Here is a 20,016-nt window from a genome sequence, read left to right on the forward strand (position 1 = left end):
CTTGATTATCATAGCTTTCTAGTAGCTTTTGAAATTAGATCGTAAACCCTCCAACTCTGTTGTTCTATTTCAAGATGATTTTGGCTAGGTTGCTTATATTGTCATACAAATCTTAAGAACAGTTTGTCAACTACTGCAAAGAGGAAAGAAAAGCCAGCTAGGATCATGATAGGTATTGTATTAAATCTGTAGGTCAATTTAAGGAGCATTGTCATTATAACAATATTATGTTTTCAGGAATTCAGATGAGAACACAGGATGTCCTTCCATTTATTTAGATCTGTTTTCTAGTTTTCAGTGTACACAGCATGAACATCTTTCATTAAACAATTTATTCCTATTTTATTCTTTCTGATGCTGGTGTAAATGAAATTATTTTCTTAATTTGGTGGTTTGGGTGGTTTGTTGCTACTATATAGAAGTACAATTGATATTTGTATATTAATCTTCTATCCTGCAACCTTACTGAAGTCATTTATTAGGGGTTTTTTGTGGACTCCTGGGGATTTTCTATATATGAGATCATGTCATATGCAACATAGTTTGTACTTCTTCCTTTCCAATCTGGCTGCTTTTTATTTATTTTTCCAATTGCCTAATTACCCTGGCTAGAACCTCCTGTACAGTGTTAAATAAAAATGGCAAGAGCAGACATTCTTGTCTTTTTCTTGATCTTCTGGAGAGTAGTTTCCATCTTTCACCATCCAGTATATCGTCAGCTGTGTGGGTTTTTCATAGATACTCTTTATCAGGTTGTAGAAGTTTCCTTATTTCTAGTTTGTTGAGTGTTTTTACTGTGAAAGGGTGTTAGATTTTGTCGTCTTCTTTTTCTGTATCTATTATGATGATCATGTGGGGGGGGTTGCCTTTATTCACATGATATGACCCATTACTTTTTATTGCTCTGTAGTATTCCATTATATACATGGTTTGTTTTTATTAACTCATCAGTTGAAATACATTTGGGCTTTTCTACTTTTTAGAGATTGTGACTGTATGGCTCTGAGCATTCTTACTGAAGTGTTTGTGTGGTCATGTTTTTATACCTCTTAAGTAAAGCCTAAAAAAGTGATCACTGGGTCATAGGATAAGGATTACAAGGAATTCCTAAACCTGTTTTCCAAAGGGGCTTACCACTTTGCATCCCCACCAGTGCTGTAATAAGAGATCTAGTTGTGCTATATCCTCACCTAGACTTGGTGCTGTCCCTCTAGTAGCTATTCAAGTGAGTGTAGCGGAATCTCATTGTGATTTTTTTTTTATTTATTTTTTTTTCCTACTTTTTTTTTTTTTTTAAATTTTTTATTTTTTATAAACATATATTTTTTATATACATATATTTTTATCCCCAGGTCTGTGAATCACCAGGTTTACACACTTCACAGCACTCACCAAATCACATACCCTCCCCAATGTCCATAATCCCACCCCCTTCTCCCCAACCCCCTCCCCCCGGCAACCCTCAGTTTGTTTTGTGAGATTAAGAGTCATTTATGGTTTGTCTCCCTCCCAATCCCATCTTGTTTCATTTATTCTTCTACCCACTTAAGCCTCCATGTTGCATCACCACTTCCTCATATCAGGGAGATCATATGATAGTTGTCTTTCTCTGCTTGACTTATTTCGCTAAGCATGATACGCTCTAGTTCCATCCACGTTGTTGCAAATGGCAAGATTTCATTTCTTTTGATGGCTGCATAGTATTCCATTGTGTATATATACCACATCTTCTTGATCCATTCATCTGTTGATGGACATCTAGGTTCTTTCCATAGTTTGGCTATTGTGGACATTGCTGCTATAAACATTCGGGTGCATGTGCCCCTTTGGATCACTACATTTGTATCTTTAGGGTAAATACCCAATAGTGCAATTGCTGGGTCATAGGGCAGTTCTATTTTCAACATTTTGAGGAACCTCCATGCTGTTTTCCAGAGTGGCTGCACCAGCTTGCATTCCCACCAACAGTGTAGGAGGGTTCCCCTTTCTCCGCATCCTCGCCAGCATCTGTCACTTCCTGACTTGTTGATTTTAGCCATTCTGACTGGTGTGAGGTGATATCTCATTGTGGTTTTGATTTGTATTTCCCTGATGCCGAGTGATATGGAGCACTTTTTCATGTGTCTGTTCGCCATCTGGATGTCTTCTTTGCAGAAATGTCTGTTCATGTCTTCTGCCCATTTCTTGATTGGATTATTTGTTCTTTGGGTGTTGAGTTTGCTAAGTTCTTTATAGATTCTGGACACTAGTCCTTTATCTGATATGTCGTTTGCAAATATCTTCTCCCATTCTGTCAGTTGTCTTTTGATTTTGTTAACTGTTTCCTTTGCTGTGCAAAAGCTTTTGATCTTGATGAAATCCCAGTAGTTCATTTTTTCCCTTGCTTCCCTTGCCTTTTGCTTTGTTCCTAGGAAGATGTTGCTGCGGCAGAGGTCGAAGAGGTTGCTGCCCGTGTTCTCCTCAAGGATTTTGATGGATTCCTTTCGTACATTGAGGTCCTTCATCCATTTTGAGTCTATTTTTGTGTGTGGTGTAAGGAAATGGTCCAATTTCATTTTTCTGCATGTGGCTGTCCAATTTTCCCAGCACCATTTATTGAAAAGGCTGTCTTTTTTCCATTGGACATTCTTTCCTGCTTTGTCGAAGATTAGTTGACCATAGATTTGAGGGTCTATTTCTGGGCTCTCTATTCTGTTCCATTGATCTATGTGTCTGTTTTTGTGCCAGTACCATGCTGTCTTGATGATGACAGCTTTGTAATAGAGCTTGAAGTCCGGAATTGTGATGCCACCAACGTTGGCTTTCTTTTTCAATATCCCTTTGGCTATTCGAGGTCTTTTCTGGTTCCATATAAATTTTAGAATTATTTGTTCCATTTCTTTGAAAAAGATGGATGGTACTTTGATAGGAATTGCATTAAATGTGTAGATTGCTTTAGGTAGCATAGACATTTTCACAATATTTATTCTTCCAATCCAGGAGCATGGAACATTTTTCCATTTCTTTGTGTCTTCCTCAATTTCTTTCATGAGTACTTTATAGTTTTCTGAGTATAGATTCTGTGTCTCTTTGGTTAGGTTTATTCCTAGGTATCTTATGGTTTTGGATGCAATTGTAAATGGGATTGACTCCTTAATATCTCTTTCTTCTGTCTTGCTCTTGGTGTAGAGAAATGCAACTGATTTCTGTGCATTGATTTTATATCCTGACACTTTACTGAATTCCTGTATAAGTTCTAGCAGTTTTGGAGTGGAGTCTTTTGGGTTTTCCACATATAGTATCATATCATCTGCGAAGAGTGATAATTTGACTTCTTCTTTGCCGATTTGGATGCCTTTAATTTCCTTTTGTTGTCTGATTGCTGAGGCTAGGACCTCTAGTACGATGTTGAATAGCAGTGGTGATAATGGACATCCCTGCCGTGTTCCTGACCTTAGCGGAAAAGCTTTCAGTTTTTCTCCATTGAGAATGATATTTGCGGTGGGTTTTTCATAGATGGCTTTGATGATATTGAGGTATGTGCCCTCTATCCCTACACTTTGAAGAATTTTGATCAGGAAGGGATGTTGTACTTTGTCAAATGCTTTTTCAGCATCTATTGAGAGTATCATATGGTTCTTGTTCTTATTTTTATTGATGTGTTGTATCACATTGACTGATTTGCGGATGTTGAACCAACCTTGCAGCCCTGGAATAAATCCCACTTGGTCGTGGTGAATAATCTTTTTAATGTACTGTTGAATCCGATTGGCTAGTATTTTGTTGAGTATTTTCGCATCTGTGTTCATCAAGGATATCGGTCTATAGCTCTCTTTTTTGGTGGGATCCTTGTCTGGTTTTGGGATCAAGGTGATGCTGGCCTCAAAATGAGTTTGGAAGTTTTCCTTCCATTTCTATTTTTTGGAACAGTTTCAGGAGAATAGGAATTAGTTCTTCTTTAAATGTTTGGTAGAATTCCCCCGGGAAGCCGTCTGGCCCTGGGCTTTTGTTTGTTTGGAGATTTTTAATGACTGTTTCAATCTCCTTACTGGTTATGGGTCTGTTCAGGCTTTCTATTTCTTCATGGTTCAGTTGTGGTAGTTTATATGTTTCTAGGAATGCATCCATTTCTTCCAGATTGTCAAATTTATTGCCGTAGAGTTGCTCATAGTATGTTCTTATAATAGTTTGTATTTCCTTGGTGTTAGTTGTGATCTCTCCTCTTTCATTCATGATTTTATTTATTTGGGTCCTTTCTCTTTTCTTTTTGATAAGTCGGGCCAGGGGTTTATCAATTTTATTAATTCTTTCAAAGAACCAGCTCCTAGTTTCGTTGATTTGTTCTATTGTTTTTTTGGTTTCTATTTCATTGATTTCTGCTCTGATCTTTATGATTTCTCTTCTCCTGCTGGGCTTAGGGTTTCTTTCTTGTTCTTTCTCCAGCTCCTTTAGGTGTAGGGTTAGGTTGTGTACCTGAGACCTTTCTTGTTTCTTGAGAAAGGCTTGTACCGCTATATATTTTCCTCTCAGGACTGCCTTTGTTGTGTCCCACAGATTTTGAACCGTTGTATTTTCATTATCATTTGTTTCCATGATTTTTTTCAATTCTTCTTTAATTTCCCGGTTGACCCATTAATTCTTTAGAAGGATACTGTTTAGTCTCCATGTATTTGGGTTCTTTCCAAACTTCCTTTTGTGGTTGAGTTCTAGCTTTAGAGCATTGTGGTCTGAAAATATGCAGGGAATGATCCCAATCTTTTGATACCGGTTGAGTCCTGATTTAGGACCGAGGATGTGATCTATTCTGGAGAATGTTCCATGTGCACTAGAGAAGAATGTGTATTCTGTTGCTTTGGGATGAAATATTCTGAATATATCTGTGATGTCCATCTGGTCCAGTGTGTCATTTAAGGCCTTTATTTCCTTGCTGATCTTTTGCTTGGATGACCTGTCCATTTCAGTGAGGGGAGTGTTAAAGTCCCCTACTATTATTGTATTGTTGTTGATGTGTTTCTTTGATTTTGTTATTAATTGGTTTATATAGTTGGCTGCTCCCACGTTGGGGGCATAGATATTTAAAATTGTTAAATCTTCTTGTTGGACAGACCCTTTGAGTATGATATAGTGTCCTTCCTCATCTCTTATTACAGTCTTTGGCTTAAAATCTAATTGATCTGATATAAGGATTGCCACTCCTGCTTTCTTCTGATGTCCATTAGCATGGTAAATTCTTTTCCACCCCCTCACTTTAAATCTGGAGGTGTCTTCGGGCTTAAAATGTGTTTCTTGGAGGCAACATATAGATGGGTTTTGTTTTTTTATCCATTCTGATACCCTGTGTCTTTTGACAGGGGCATTTAGCCCATTCACATTCAGGGTAAGTATTGAGAGATATGAATTTAGTGCCATTGTATTGCCTGTAAGGTGACTGTTATTGTATATGGTCTCTGTTCCTTTCTGATCTACCACTTGTAGGCTCTCTCTTTGCTTAGAGGACCCCTTTCAATATTTCCTGTAGAGCTGGTTTGGTATTTGCAAATTCTTTCAGTTGTTGTTTGTCCTGGAAGCTTTTAATCTCTCCTTCTATTTTCAATGATAGCCTAGCTGGATATAGTATTCTTGGCTGCATGTTTTTCTCGTTTAGTGCTCTGAAAATATCATGCCAGCTCTTTCTGGCCTGCCAGGTCTCTGTGGATAAGTCAGCTGCCAATCTAATATTTTTACCATTGTATGTTACACACTTCTTTTCCCGGGCTGCTTTCAGGATTTTCTCTTTGTCATTGAGACTTGTAAATTTTACTATTAGGTGACGGGGTGTGGGCCTATTCTTATTGATTTTGAGGGGCATTCTCTGAACCTCCTGAATTTTGATGCTCGTTCCCTTTGCCATATTGGGGAAATTCTCCCCAATAATTCTCTCCAGTATACCTTCTGCTCCCCTCTCACTTTCTTCTTCTTCTGGAATCCCAATTATTCTAATGTTGTTTCGTCTTATGGTGTCACTTATTTCTCGAATTCTCCCCTCGTGGTCCAGTAGCTGTTTGTCCCTCTTTTGATCAGCTTCTTTATTCTCTGTCATTTGGTCTTCTATATCACTAATTCTTTCTTCTGCCTCATTTATCCTAGCAGTGAGAGCCTCCATTTTTGATTGCACCTCATTAATAGCTTTTTTGATTTCAACTTGGTTAGATTTTAGTTCTTTTATTTCTCCAGAAAGGGCTTTTATATCTCTCGAGAGGGTTTCTCTAATATCTTCCATGCCTTTTTCGAGCCCGGCTAGAACCTTGAGAATTGTCATTCTGAACTCTAGATCTGACATATTACCGATGTCTGTATTGATTAGGTCCCTAGCCTTCGGTACTGCCTCTTGTTCTTTTTTTTGTGGTGAATTTTTACGTCTTGTCATTTTGTCCAGATAAGAGTAAATGAAGGGGCAAGTAAAATACTAAAAGGGTGGCAACAACCCCAGGAAAATATGCTTTAGCCAAATTAGAAGAGATCCAAAATCGTGAGTGGGGAGAAAGGGGATAAAAAGAGGTTCAAAAAGGAAGAAAGAAAAAAGAAAAAAAAAAAAAAAAGAAAAGAAAAGAAAAGAATTTTTTTTAAAAAAGAAAACACCTAAGAAAAATGTAAAAATATATATATATATATATTAGATAAACTAGTAAAAATTCGTTAAAAAAGAAAAAGGTAACAGTTAAAAAAAAAAAATTTTACCCGAAGGCAAGAAAAAAGAAAAGAAAAAAAAAATGAAAAAGAAAAAATTAAATTAACTGCAAGACTAAAACAAATCACAGGAAAAAAGCCATGAGTTCCGTGCTTGGCTTTCTCCTCCTCTGGAATTCTGCTGCTCTCCTTGGTATTGAAACTGCACTCCTTGGTAGGTGAACTTGGTCTCGGCTGGATTTCTTGTTGATCTTCTGGGGGAGGGGCCTGTTATAGTGATTCTCAAGTGTCTTTGCCCCAGGCGGAATTACACCGCCCTTACCCGGGGCCGGGGTGAGTAATCCGCTCGGGTTTGCTTTCAGGAGCTTTTGTTCCCTGAGCGCTTTCCGTAGAGTTCCGGAGGACGGGAATACAAATGGCGGCCTCCTGGTCTCCGGCCCGGAGGAGCCGAGAGCCCAGGGCCCCACTCCTCAGTGCGCCCTCAGAGAACAGCGCCCAGTTACTCCCGTCTGCCTGACCTCCGGCCGCGCTCCGAGCTCACCGAGCCTGCGACCGGTTCAAGGTAACACGGAGCTGCGAGCTTACTGTCGGCTCTGTCCGGCTTTCCCGTTCCAATACCCGCAAGCTCTGCGACACTCAGACACCCCCGATCCTTCTGTGACCCTGCGGGACCTGAGGCCACGCTGACCCCGCGTGGGCTTCGCCCCGGTTTAGCCTGTGGAGCGATGTCCCTCAGCGGAACAGACTTTTAAAAGTCCTGATTTTGTGCGCGGTTGCTCCGCCGCTTGCCGGGAGCCGGCCCCTCCCCCCGGGGTCTATCTTCCCGTCGCTTTGGATTCACTTCTCCGCCGGTCCTACCTTTCAGAAAGTGGTTGTTTTTCTGTTTCCAGAATTGCTGTTCTTCTTCTCTTCGATCTGCCGATGGATTTTCAGGTGTTTGCAATCTTTAGATAAGCTATCTAGCTGATCTCCGGCTAGCTGAAGCAGTCTCAGCTTGCTACTTCTCCGCCATCTTGACTCCCTGATCTCATATTCTCTTTATATTTATATTCTCTTTATATTTTATATTCTCACCAGTTCTGTATGAAGGTTCTATAATTTCTTGACCTTTTTTTTTTCCAGAGAGCCTGCTTCTCTCTCTCCCTCTGTTGCTCCCCCAGCTTGCGTGCTCTCTCCCTTGGATTAAACTCAGTTGTCCAACATCAGCTCTTCCCTTAGTCTCTGATCACCGTCAGCTTCCCCGGCGTCAGGCTCCCCGTCCGCCTCACCGGAGCGAACACACCGGCCGCGCTTCCTCCGCCGGGGCGCTGTGCCGTGATTTTTTTTTTAAAGATTTTATTTATTTATTTGATAGAGAGAGATCACAAGTAGATGGAGAGGCAGGCAGAGAGAGAGGGAAGCAGGCTCCCTGTGGAGCAGAGAGCCCGATGCAGGACCCTGAGATCATGACCTGAGCCGAAGGCAGTGGCTTAACCCACTGAGCCACCCAAGTGCCCCTCATTGTGATTTTAATTTGCATTTCCCGAGTGACTAGTTATATTGAGCATCTTTTCAATTACCATATTTGCTGTACGTATATATTTTGGGTAAAGTGTTTATTCAGATCTCTTGCACATTTCCTTTTAAAATTGAGGTGTTGGGAGGCACCTGGGGTGTTCAGTCAGTTAAACATCTGCCTTCGGCTCCGGTCATGATCCCAGGGTCCTGGGATTGAGCCCTGCATTGGTCTCCCTGGCCAGCAGGAAGCCTGCTTCTCCCTCTCCCTCTGTCCCTCCCCACCACTCATGTGCTCTCTCTGTCTCTCTTTCTCAAATAAATAAATAAAATCTTTTTTAAAAAGAGAAAGTGAGTTGTTTATCTTATTGTTGAGTCTTATTATTGAAAGTGCTTTATTCTGTGTATAGTCCTTTATTATTATTATTTTTTTAATGTGAGGTGGGGTTTTTTTTAAGATTTTATTTTATTATTTATTTGACAGACAGAGATCACAAGTAGGCAGAGAGGCAGGCAGGGTGGGGAGGAAGCAGGCTCCCTGCATCCCAGGACCTTGGGATCATGACCCGAGTAGAAGGCAGAGGCTTTAACCCACTGAGCCACCTGGCACCCCTGGGTATAGTCCTTTATGCAAAGAAATACTTTGCAGATATTTTCTACCTTTTGTTTATCTTTTCATTTTCTTAACAATGTCTTCTGAAGAACAAACATTTTTAATTTTGATGAAGTCCAATTTATCAATTTTTTCTTTATTTTATGCTTCTTGTGCTTTAATAAAGAAATTCTTCCCTATCCCAAGATCACAAAGATGTCTTCTTCTACAATTTTATAATTAAGGTTTTACATTTATATCTTTGACATTAGGCTAATTTTCATGTATCTCACAAGGTTGAAGTTCTCTTTTTCATTTCTTCCATACAAACAACCAATTATTCCAGCCCTAGTATTTCTTCAAATATTTTTTCCAGCCCTTTCCCTTTTTCTTCTCTTTCTGGGATTTCGCTCTATGTATATTAGGTGACTAGAAGTTGTCCCACACATCACTGACATTCTGGGTTTTTTTTTTTCTATCTGTGTGTCTTTTTTTTTTTTTAGAATGCAGCTGCTTTCCTCAGACAAGGTAGCAGGCGGCATTTTATTTTATTTTTTAAGATTTATTTATTTGACAGACAAAGATCGCACATAGGCAGAGGGGCAGGCAGAGAGAGAGGAGAAAGAAGGCTCCCTGCTGAGCAGAGAGTCTGATGCAGGGCTGGATCGATCCCAGGACCCTGGGATCATGACCTGAGCCGAAGGCAGAGGCTTAACCCACTGAGCCACCCAGGCACCCCTGTGTGTCATTTTTTGGTAGCTTCTAATCTATGTCTCTAAATTCACTAATCTTTTGCAGTGTCTAATCTGCTGCTAATTTCATCTAGTGTATTTTTTTAAAGCCAGGTGTTATCTTATTCATCTCTGTAAATTTGATTTGTGTCCCTCTAATATCTTTCATATTTCTCTTCATCATGTTCCATTTTCCTCTAGATTCTTGACCAAACATAGCATGTTTATAGCAGCTGTTATTATATCCTTGTCTCTGCTTCCATTATTCTTGTTATTTTGGGGTCTTTTTATTAATTTTTCTCCTACTTATGAGTCCTAATTTCCCTCCTTTTTGGATGCTGATAATTTTTTTTATTAGGTGCCAGACAATAATAATTTTATGTTGTTGAGCATTGGATTTCTTTTATTCCTTTAAAATGTTGGACTTGGGGAGCACCTGACTGGCTCAGTCAATAGAAAATCACTTCCAGGGGTGCCTGGGTGGCTCAGTCGGTTAAGCTCTTGCCTTTGGCAGGCTATGATCTCGGGGTCCTGGGATTGCGTCTACCCCCCTCCCTCCCCGCTTGTGTTCTCTTTCTCTGTCTCAAAAAACAAATAAAAAAAAATTTTTTTTTTTAATTAAAACTTGGAAAGTCACGTTTCCAAGATAGGAAAAATCCAACTTTGGAAGGAAAGCAGCTAGCAGGGGTTAAAATTGATAGCAAAAACAAGGAAGTGAGTGGTCCTCTCATCCAGAGCAAGAGACAGAGCTCCTGCTGGTCCCACGGACAGGTACCCTCACTTCCGGGCTGACCTCCAGGGCTCCTCTGGCACAAGGTACTTAACTCCTCCCTCCATGCCAGGGCTGCATTCCACCTGAAATAGCATTCCCCAGGTTCTGTTGGGTTGGCCAACTACATACTGCACCTCGCAGCATCATTCCTACAGGTGTTAGTGTGAGTCCAGTAGTGCCGGAAAGCTCCGCAGCCTTTCAGTCAGTCTCTGCCGCAACTGTAACCTGTAGTGCCCCAGGGGACTGAGACGGGTGCTCCTCGCTTCTCTCTTATCACAGGGGTAAGCCCCAGGTATTTAAAGGAGTGCTCCCAGCCAGCTCTGACCTCTCACGTTGGTTTCACAGCTGAATCTCATCGCCTAAGGGTAGCCCCCCTTAGGGCTTCTGGGGGGAAAGGCAAATCTAAACAGGGGTATCTACGGTGTGGTGCTACGGAAATTCCTGATTTCCCAATCTCATCCTGAATAGCCTGTCACTGACAGAAAACCAGAAGCACTATTTGCTCAGAAGTAACTTTATGTTTGTGTCTTCGTGTTTTCATGTGTTTATCCTCAAGTATTTCCTGACGTCCCCCCTGTGTTGGACAGAGACCAGGATGGGACGGTGGGTGGAGTCCAGAAGTAAAAGCTGGCCCCACCCGGTGCCTGGTGAGCTCATTTTTAGCCGGCCCAAATCCTTTCAGGGCTCCCACCCAGAGCAGGCTCCCAAGCCCAGGGACTATGTTATTTCTTGGGGTGACAAGATGGTTTTCAGAGGGTCTTCTCAGAAGCTCATCCTCCTTCATCAGCAGCAGATAAGGAATTCTGTGCTTGAAAAATACACGCCTTTGAGAATACGCTGGGGGCAAGGGAAAGAAGGAATATTTTCCAAGGGAAGTGTATCGGGGCCACAGGGCACGAAGGGGTGCAGAGCCCTGGAAACAGAAGGAGGCAAGAAATAAGCAGCCAACACCAGTTCAGCATGCTTCTCAAGGCAGTTAGTTTCCAGATCCTTCCACCAGGTCATCCTACATGTTTGTTGTTGGAGGGGCACCTGGGGTCAGGATTACAGTGTATTGGGAGGGACAGAGGATTAAATAGAAGAATGGAATTTCCCTTCGATAAGGAGAAGCCAACATTTATTAAATCAGTTGATTTGTTGTTGTTGTTGTTGAAGTTCCTATGGTTTCCTTTTCTCCCCAAGTATATTTTTTTCTACTGACAAATTGCATAACAGGACATTAATATTCACAGAGCGAACAAATTATCATCCGTGATTATTTTTAGAACCAGTTTATCAACTGTTTGAGCTAAGAACTTTTGTTGGATCTGATTACAGATCTCTCTGACTGGAGCTACACTTCTTTGAAACAGAAAAAACTGGCTACTTAGCTCTGCATTAAAAGTGAGATCTGCTTTATATTTTCTCATCCCGTACTCTTTTAAGGAGGGTTGAGATTCTGGGAGAAAGGGAGGGGATCCAGGAAACTTCAGAACAATTACATCTGCAAAGTTTTCTTGACCTACTGGTGTCAGACAATTCAGAGCCTTTTGAATATGTGAAAGAGAAATGCAACCATTTGTTCATTCATTCATTCATTCATTCAGTTGAGGCAGAGGGAGCATGTGCAAGGTCAGGCAGGATGGAGAAGCTTAGGCTGACTCTCAGTGGCAAGTGAGCATGATCAATATCATGGCCATTTACACAGCATCCTAGCAAGTGACTTAGTCCATAGCAGGGGAACTATCCTTTTCTGTTTGGCTGGACTTTTCAGTCCTGGGAAGGATCCTTCCCCCTCTTTGTGGGTACCCACTGCTACTTAGAAGTTGAACAACTTCATGGTGATGCCTGGGACTTTGGCTTCCCCTGTAGCCACCTCTGTGGAGCCAAGAAAATGCTGTCTTTGGGCCTGCACACTTACTCCCTCTTGTCCAGTTCAGCACAAAATCAGGCTCTCTGGATTCATGACTTAATAGCGAAGGCCAGGAGCTTTTGGATGAACACTAGATGAAGGGGTTGACTTTATGATTAGGGGCTGTGATGTATAGAGACGAACACCACTAACCCCTAGAGTCACACACATGCCACACAGCAAAGCGTTTACACTGCCAGGAGCACAGAGGCACTCAGGTGGGCTCAGGAGGGTCTTAAAATGCGATTCCTGTTAGCGGCCTCAGCATCACCTGGGAGTCTGTTAGAAATGTGATCTGGGGGGCCCTGCCCCAGACCCACTGAATTTGGACCTCTGCAAGAGAGCACACTCAAGTCTGAGCCCCTCTGGTCTGAGATAGCAGCACAACTGCCCTTCTATAAATATGCTCGGTGATGACGGTGCCGGGTGAAACTGCCCTCTCTTTTAATTGTTATTTTCCTATCTCTCTCATGCTGAGTACCTCAAGTTAAATTCACCTAAATTAAACGCTCTTTTTTTTATAATTTTTTTAAATTTTTTTTTTTATTGGACAGATAGGAATCACAAGTAGACAGAGAAGCAGGCGGAGAAATGGGGAAGTAGACTCCCTGCTGAGCAGACAGCCCGATGCGAGGCTCGATCCCAGGACCCTGAGACCATGACCTGAGCCAAAGGCAGAGGCTTAACCCACTGAGCCACCCAGGCGCCCCTAAATTAAACGCTCTTAACAACGAAACTCCACTGTATCCATAATTGTGTGGCAATGATCTCATCCTACTTTTCCCCCCACCCCAGAATGTCCTTATTAAGGCTAGATAGATTAACATGCATCTTTTAAGATTATGTTTGTTTGCTTGCTTTTTTTAAAAAGAAGAAATTTTAACCCATCTATATGACAAGCTCAGAAAATCAACGATGAATGACCCACAGGCCTGCCCTTTGGGGCTGTGCTCCTCCTCTGGGGAGAAGACGGACTTCCCTAAGTAATAAAACAGGATTTGTGACATAGGACGCTGCCCCTGCTCCAAACATGTGCGGCTTTTAAATCCTTTTTCAGCAGCTGGGTTGATGTTCACACTGTACATTGGTTGGTTAGGGAGTGGCGGCTTTGAAAAATCAGTTAGTTTAGCAATCACCGTTCAGGTTGCAGACATTAACACTGCAATCTGCAGCTCGCCAGAAAACCAAGAACTGCTAAAATAGTACATTCAAGATTATGGGAGGGAACCGTGTGAATGGGCCAGTGTAGTCCTTCACACAGACACTCTGCTCACTGCCCCGAGGGACCCAGAGGAGTCCCTGCGGTTCTTCTGTAGAAGACCTCTGTTCGGGGTAGTCGTGTTGTCCAACCAGAGCACACTCAGGAAACTGTTACCAGCTTCCCCAAAACTGCAGTTCCCTTATGCCAGTCCCTGGTGACGCTTTCACAGTCAAACTATTACCCAATGGTACTATGGCAGACTTCTTAAAGCCAGATGTCTTTAAAGAATTACGCTTTTAGGATAACACTATGGATTTACTACCTTTTTTGGTGTAAAGATAGCCTTTCTTTCATGAAAATGATAATAGATGGTGGGTTTTTAACATACTTCCTTGACAAGATAAAAAGTTGGCAACGTGTCACATTCTGTCTCAGTGCTTTTGACATTTTTGTGGTCCTTGGATTCCAAACTATTTCTCCATTGAATGAGGACTTAACATAGTAGGAGGTATTGTCCTTCCAAGTGAACTCAGCCATTAAGCCATTCCTTTGAAGGCTGGAAACACACTCTAAAGAAACAAAAAGTTAATTTAAAAAATGAAATCAAATTAATGTTTTAAATCATTCATACTTACTTGGGTAACTAAAATGACCACACGGATGAGAAGAAATTCCAATCAATAAGTTTGAAAAAATCATCTAATTCCTGAAAAATAAGATGAGGCCATTAAAGGAGGGACTTGATTCTTTCATTGGAACACTTGGCTTTCCAAGAAAGATGGGAAAGAAGAAACCCAAAGCAATGGAAACTGAAATTGCAAACAGAAATGTTATCTTCCAGAGAAAAGAGGTTCTAAACCTCAGACTAGGGAGCCCCATAGAAGACCTGATTTCAGTTTTTTTGCATGCCATAGACAAGTTACTGAGGGAAATGGAAATAAACACCCCATGTTGATCTGGACTTGGAAATGCATTTGGTAGGGCAAGACCCAAAACAGTGCTTGGCCAGGAAGAAGTCCGGATAGTGAAAACCATTTGGTGAACTCTGTCTACCGGCTGCTGGTAAAGCAATGGCTGTCAAGCCCAGGAGAATCACACTAGAATCACCCGGTCCTTTAAAACCAGGCTCACCCCAAACTTGCTGTCCAGTGTCCCTTGCCATAGTTGCTTTTCTGAAGCTCTAGTCACTGCAGCTGCTCGTGTGAAAGTGTTGGTTACCTCTGACTGCAGCCTCCTGTTCCGGCTCGAGAGCCCCTTGCTATAGGCTCAGGAGGAAAGGTGCTCTGTGGTCCCTGCGTCCATGGGAACGGAGCCTGGTCAGTTTCACTGCCACATCCTAAACCGAGAACAGAGCCTGCGCCTAGGGAGTTAGCCTTGAGGCCTGACTGCCTGCCAGGTGCCTTTATTCTAGGGCTTATTCATTCTTTTCAATTCTTCTTGGTTTTTTCCTCCTCTGACCTTTTTATTTGTAAGAGAAAAGGGATGTAGGGGAGTTTTCTAGTTCTTCACGATAATGAACCACGGGGCTGGAATCAGCTGTGCTCTACTTGGGATTGCAAACCCCTAGCTCCAGAAACCCTACAAGCGCCTTTGAAGGTCATGTCTTAGGAGCCTGGTTCTCAGCTGAGGTACAGAGCAGAATTAGCTGTTGGCTTCTTAAGACTACAGGTGTCTGTGCCCACCTCAAGCCAACTGACTCCGAGTATGCAAGCATGGGATTCAGGTGTGTGTGGTTTTAAGAAGCTCTGATTACCAAACATCCTTGGCCCAGCAGCGGCAGCAGCACCTGGGAGCTTAGTAGAAATGCAAACTCAGCCTCTCCTCCCCAGGCCTGCTGAATCAGACACGTGGAGGGTGAGGCCTGGGCAGTGGTCTGTGGGTTAGCAAGGCCTCCAGGTGAGCCTGAGGCTCACTCCAGTTTCAGAGCCTCTGCTTTAGGTCATCTCTTTGGGTCTAAGCAGCAGTTAGGAGAAAGTGTCTAAATGCGTGTCATTTGATTATTTCTTAGCTTGTAGCTCTGACAGCTCTGACCTCACAGCTCCTCTGCTAATTCACACTAATCCGCAAACTTTTCCGCTGGTCAATTTTTGACTCTCTCTTTTTTTCTTAAGATGTAATTTATTTATTAGAGAGTGAGAGCACAAGCTGGGGGGGGAGCAGAGGGAGAGAGGGAGAAGAGGGTTTGATCCCAGGACTTCGGGATCATGACCTGAGCCAAAGGCAGACACTGAACCAACTGGGCCACCAAGCGCCCTACTCTTTGTCTCTTAAATTTCCCTGGAGCATTTGCTGATTCCTCCCCCGGTCAGGCACCACTGGGCAGTCTGCAGGACCCATCTTAAATTTTTTCCCTCCTGAAAGCTTTTATTTTGTCTTTTCCCATAGAAAAAATAAGTGCCTATCACATTCATTTCGGTCCTTCTTATGGCTCATGTATTCTCTTTACCTCCCATCCCCTGCACCCTTGGGCAGATAACTTAACCTCTCTGTTCTCTTGTCTGTAAAATGGAAATACTACTAGTACCTACTTCTTCAAATGAGGTTAACACTTGTTGAGGTGCTTAGAATAGTACTCAAGTGTCAATTCTAGAAGTAATCGGGGCACCTGGGTGGCTCAGTGGGTTAAGGCCTCTGCCTTCAGCTTGGGTCATGATCCCGGGTCCTGGGATCGAGCCCCGCATTGGGCTCTCTGCTCCATGGGGAGCCTGCTTCCTCTTCTCTCTCTGCCTTGCCTTTCTGCCTACTTGTGATCTCTGTCTGTCAAATAGATAAATAAAATCTTAAATAAATAAATAAAATCTTAAAAAATTCTAGAAGTAATCGTTCCTAGCACTGAATAATGGGTATACAACATTCTGTAGTGCACAGCACATAAACCTAGCTTTTCTCACTAACAATTTTAGGGCCCTAAGCATTTTGCACTTTTGTAGCTGTCTTTATCCTCCCAAAAAGGTTTGTTTTAAAGCTTTTTGATAGCAAGTAATTTTTTTTTCTCAACTCTGAATCTCCTTCTCCCAAAGTACCTAACGTATGCTCAGTAAATGCTTATGACATTGTGCTGAGCTCCACTGGCAATGTAGGCTAAGAAGTCCCAAAGGAGCCCTTCCCAAGCCTGTCCCCCATCTTTCTTTGGGCCAATACCTTCAGTCCCTGGGTTCTTGATGATGTCATCCTTCCTCAAGGCCCTAGAGGAAGAAGATGGGTCTGGGTGCCTGGCTCTTGAGTTCAGCAAATAATGCCCTCTGCCTGGAATATTTTTAGATAACAGGTTCCTCTGAAAATCATCCAGAATGGCCTAGACAGTTCTTCCTGTTTGTCATAACATTCTGAAGAACAGATCTCTGAGCCATGTTTCTGACTCCTTGCCAAACAAATGAAATTCCTACTTAAGGCAGTGTTATCTTGAGGCAGCAATGGATAGGAAGAGTAGGAAGTGGTACGTGGAGACCACATGGTGTCATGGTGTCATTACTAAATTGTACTGGGACAGGTGACGCAGAGGTTGAGGACCCCAACTATCTGGGGCTTCCTTGCTTCTTTGTAAAAATAGCTGCCCTCCTACTTGAACTTAGACTTCCGCAAACTCTGAGTTAAGAGCAGAAGTGCGTCTGCAGCCACAGTCGGCAGATGGTGGATGGGGTCCTCCAGGGTGCCCAGTCGTACTGGAGCATGAGCCCCCACCTTGCCTCTTAGGGCAAACTTCTTTTGTAACAATTTGATGTGTAACATGAATATTCTATGTTTTTGATTCCTGGACTATTGCAAGCCTATGAGATTTTGCAATTTCAAGTAAGTTTTTTTTATTACCATTATCTTTTACATTTCTGTTATGTTTATGATAGTTTTCTAGAAGGCAGTAGTGTTCACCGAGTTATGAGATATGTAAATTTCAGCAAGGCCTCTGATGAGGTCTATTATGATGTTTTTGTAGATGAAATTCCATGCACAGACGGTCAAGTTAGGAGGATTTGTAACTGGTAATGAATTGGTGAGAGTTTGGAATAGGCAGGGGATGGGGCTTCTTCTAACTGCTTCTGCTGCTTCTAACATTCAGCGACGCCTTCTGCCCTCCACACTGGCCCAGTGCACAGTTTCAGTAAGTACTTGATTACAGGCATTTACGACATGCTTGTCACATTGAGGTTTACACAACTTCTGTTGGATGATGAATATGTTGGTTGTATGGTTGTATGGGTTCTGGGAGGTGCTCAAGACTCCTTCCCTGGTTAGTTACCCAGTACTGCCCATTTTACTCCCTCACTGGCTTCTCAAATCCATCTTCTTCTCCCTATCCCTTCCTTCCCTCATCATTTCTCTCCTAGACTACTGCCTGACCTTGTTGCTTGAAGTAACCCCCCCAGTAGCATTCCCTTGCCTCCAGAAGAACGTCTAGGCCCCTACGCATGACCTAGGAGGTTCTGAATGCCCTGGCCACAATGCTTCTCTAGCTTCATCTCCTGCTGTTCCCCACCTTGAACTCCATGCTATAGTCCTGTCAGATTGCCTGTCACTCCCCACATAGTCCATTCTGGTTCATGCCTTTGGACCTTTGCTCTGCCTTTGGTGGCTCCAACACATTGTCCCCTCCTTTCCCCTTAAAGACTCAGATTATTGTTTACCACACTGTATTGGAATTACCTGCTCATTTCTCACTCTCAGACTAGACTAGAAACTCCTTAAGGACAGCGTTCTCATTTTGTTTAGCTCCCAGGACATAGTAAGCAGGAAATGTGTTGTTTTGATCCCAAGTGAGAATATGAAAAGATCTTGGCAATCTAAAAGGGAAACCATAAAACTTAACAGGGAGATAAAATTTAACAGCGGTTTTACTTGGGTTTAAAACAAGCAAACAAAGAAAACAAGTCCCGATCTAAGGACTGAGTACAAGGTGGGAGGAAGATGACTCACCACGCTCAGTAGACCATGTAAAAAAAGAAAGACTGTGGTTTCAGTTGACTTTAAGCTCCATGAGTCAACAGTGTGATGCAACTCCAGTCACCCAGTGTCAGAACAGGGAAAGTCATCATCCTGTGGTCATACCACGCGGGAGAGTCATGTTCCACTCTATGGCACCGGACCCTAAGAGGGGGGAAGGATATCCAAAGGAGGGCAGCTAGAATATCGAGAGAAGACAAACCCCACCATATGGGGAATTGTTGGAGGAAGTAGGGGTGTTTCATCTGGAGAAGATGGGGGCTATCATGCCTAGGCTCACTGAGAACCTCCAAATGCAGAATTAGGCCAATGAGTAGATTGTCTCAAAAGAGGGTGGTGACACTTAGATAGCCTAACAATGGAATAGGCAATCTGTCTTGTGAGCTCCAAGTCACTGTAAGGGCAGAACAGGAACCTTCAAGGAAGGGTGCTGTAGAGGGATCTGAGCCCCTAAAGGAAGTTTGGACTAGATGTCCTTTTATCCTGCTCAACTCTGAGGCTAAGTGATTCAGGAGGTCCCTGAGTTCATACCTATGAAGTGCTGGGGACGGGTGCCAGGAGCACTTTTCCTGATAGCAAAGCCTTTTGTCCCTCCAGGGGAAACATTATGAATTACTGAATAGAAATTGCTTCTGGGCAAATGTAGTAAGTGACTAGCCCATTTAGGTTCAGACTTCTGGTTCATGCCTTCAGCTTCTGAAGCTGTGTGGACTGGTCACTTACCGCATCATTCCCGTGAAATCTGCTCAGGAAAGGCATCTGGTGGTCCCCATCCGCATACCCAGCGCCTTGCATTCTTCACTGCCCTTTTGTGGGACTTTGAAGTGATCACCTCTTTCCCTTACTTGTTTGCTTTTTCAGCTGTGGAGCGTCTTGGCTTCTGGGAGGACGTCAGGAGGATCATCTCACAATCTGAGCTGATAACGGGATTCCCCTATTCCTTCACGGCACCGGGCCTGCCCCAGTACCTGCAGAGCCTCACCAAATTGGCCATCGCCACAGTGTGGGCGGTGGCAGCCCAGGCTGGAGAGCAGGCAGAGGCCATTCCCATCTCCTTCTCTCAGCTGCTGGAGTCCTCTTTCCCTGAAGTGCGCCTGCTGACATTGGATGCCCTGCTAGAAAGGTTCTCGACAGCAGGCTCTGGATTAGGAGAGAAGGGACTGCCACCCTTGCTGTGCAATGTGGGAGGGACATTCTTGACATTGGCTATGAAGGAAAAGCACCCAGAATGCTTCTGCAAGGTAAAGTCTCTGGTGTGCGGACCCTTCCCTTCCACTCCCCACACTCTTTGGCAAGCTGACAGTAGCAAGATCACGTAGGCGGGATTGGGTTGGGCTTCCCCAGGAGCAGTAGTAAGGAGATGCCACATCCAGTGGGCAAGGACTCTCTTCATACAGTGCTTTTCATGGCTTTGTGCACGGAAGGGCACTAAAAACGGTCATGACAATGGTAACAATGATGGCAGTAAGCCAAGATAAAGACTGAGAGTAAGCCACTCAGCACTTCAAGAAACGCAGCACTGAAAATTGGCTGTAGAACGTGGCAGAGGGTAGTCTTTGTCAACATGGGTGTGTGGGGACAGGTGGCCACCTGGAAAGCATCATCAAAAGGAAAAGGCACTGGCCGAGGAATCAGGGCACCCAAACTTTGATCCCAGGTCAATAAGTTCCCTTGGGTTTGTCACTGCTCCACCCTGTCTTGGTTCCCAAAAATATTAAGGGAGAAATAAGAAGTCAATGAAGCTTTCTGAAAGCT

At 43.1% G+C, this 20,016-nt stretch overlaps 1 protein-coding gene across 8 annotated transcripts in view; it reads left to right on the forward strand.

Annotated features, from left to right (window-relative positions):
- The window catches only part of THADA (THADA armadillo repeat containing), a 329,451-nt gene that overhangs the window by 252,785 nt on the left and 56,650 nt on the right, over nucleotides 1-20,016 (forward strand). For all 8 annotated transcript variants that reach the window (XR_009344817.1, XM_059134619.1, XM_059134620.1 and 5 more), the window contains one exon: nucleotides 19,123-19,502. Coding sequence is in view for 7 of the 8 variants with exons in the window: in XM_059134619.1 (XP_058990602.1) it covers nucleotides 19,123-19,502 (380 nt within the window). In the remaining variant the exon portion in view is untranslated. The remainder of the gene's footprint in view (nucleotides 1-19,122; nucleotides 19,503-20,016) is intronic.

Source organism: Mustela lutreola, chromosome 9 (assembly GCF_030435805.1).
Source record: "Mustela lutreola isolate mMusLut2 chromosome 9, mMusLut2.pri, whole genome shotgun sequence".
NCBI classification, from domain to species: Eukaryota; Metazoa; Chordata; class Mammalia; order Carnivora; family Mustelidae; genus Mustela; species Mustela lutreola.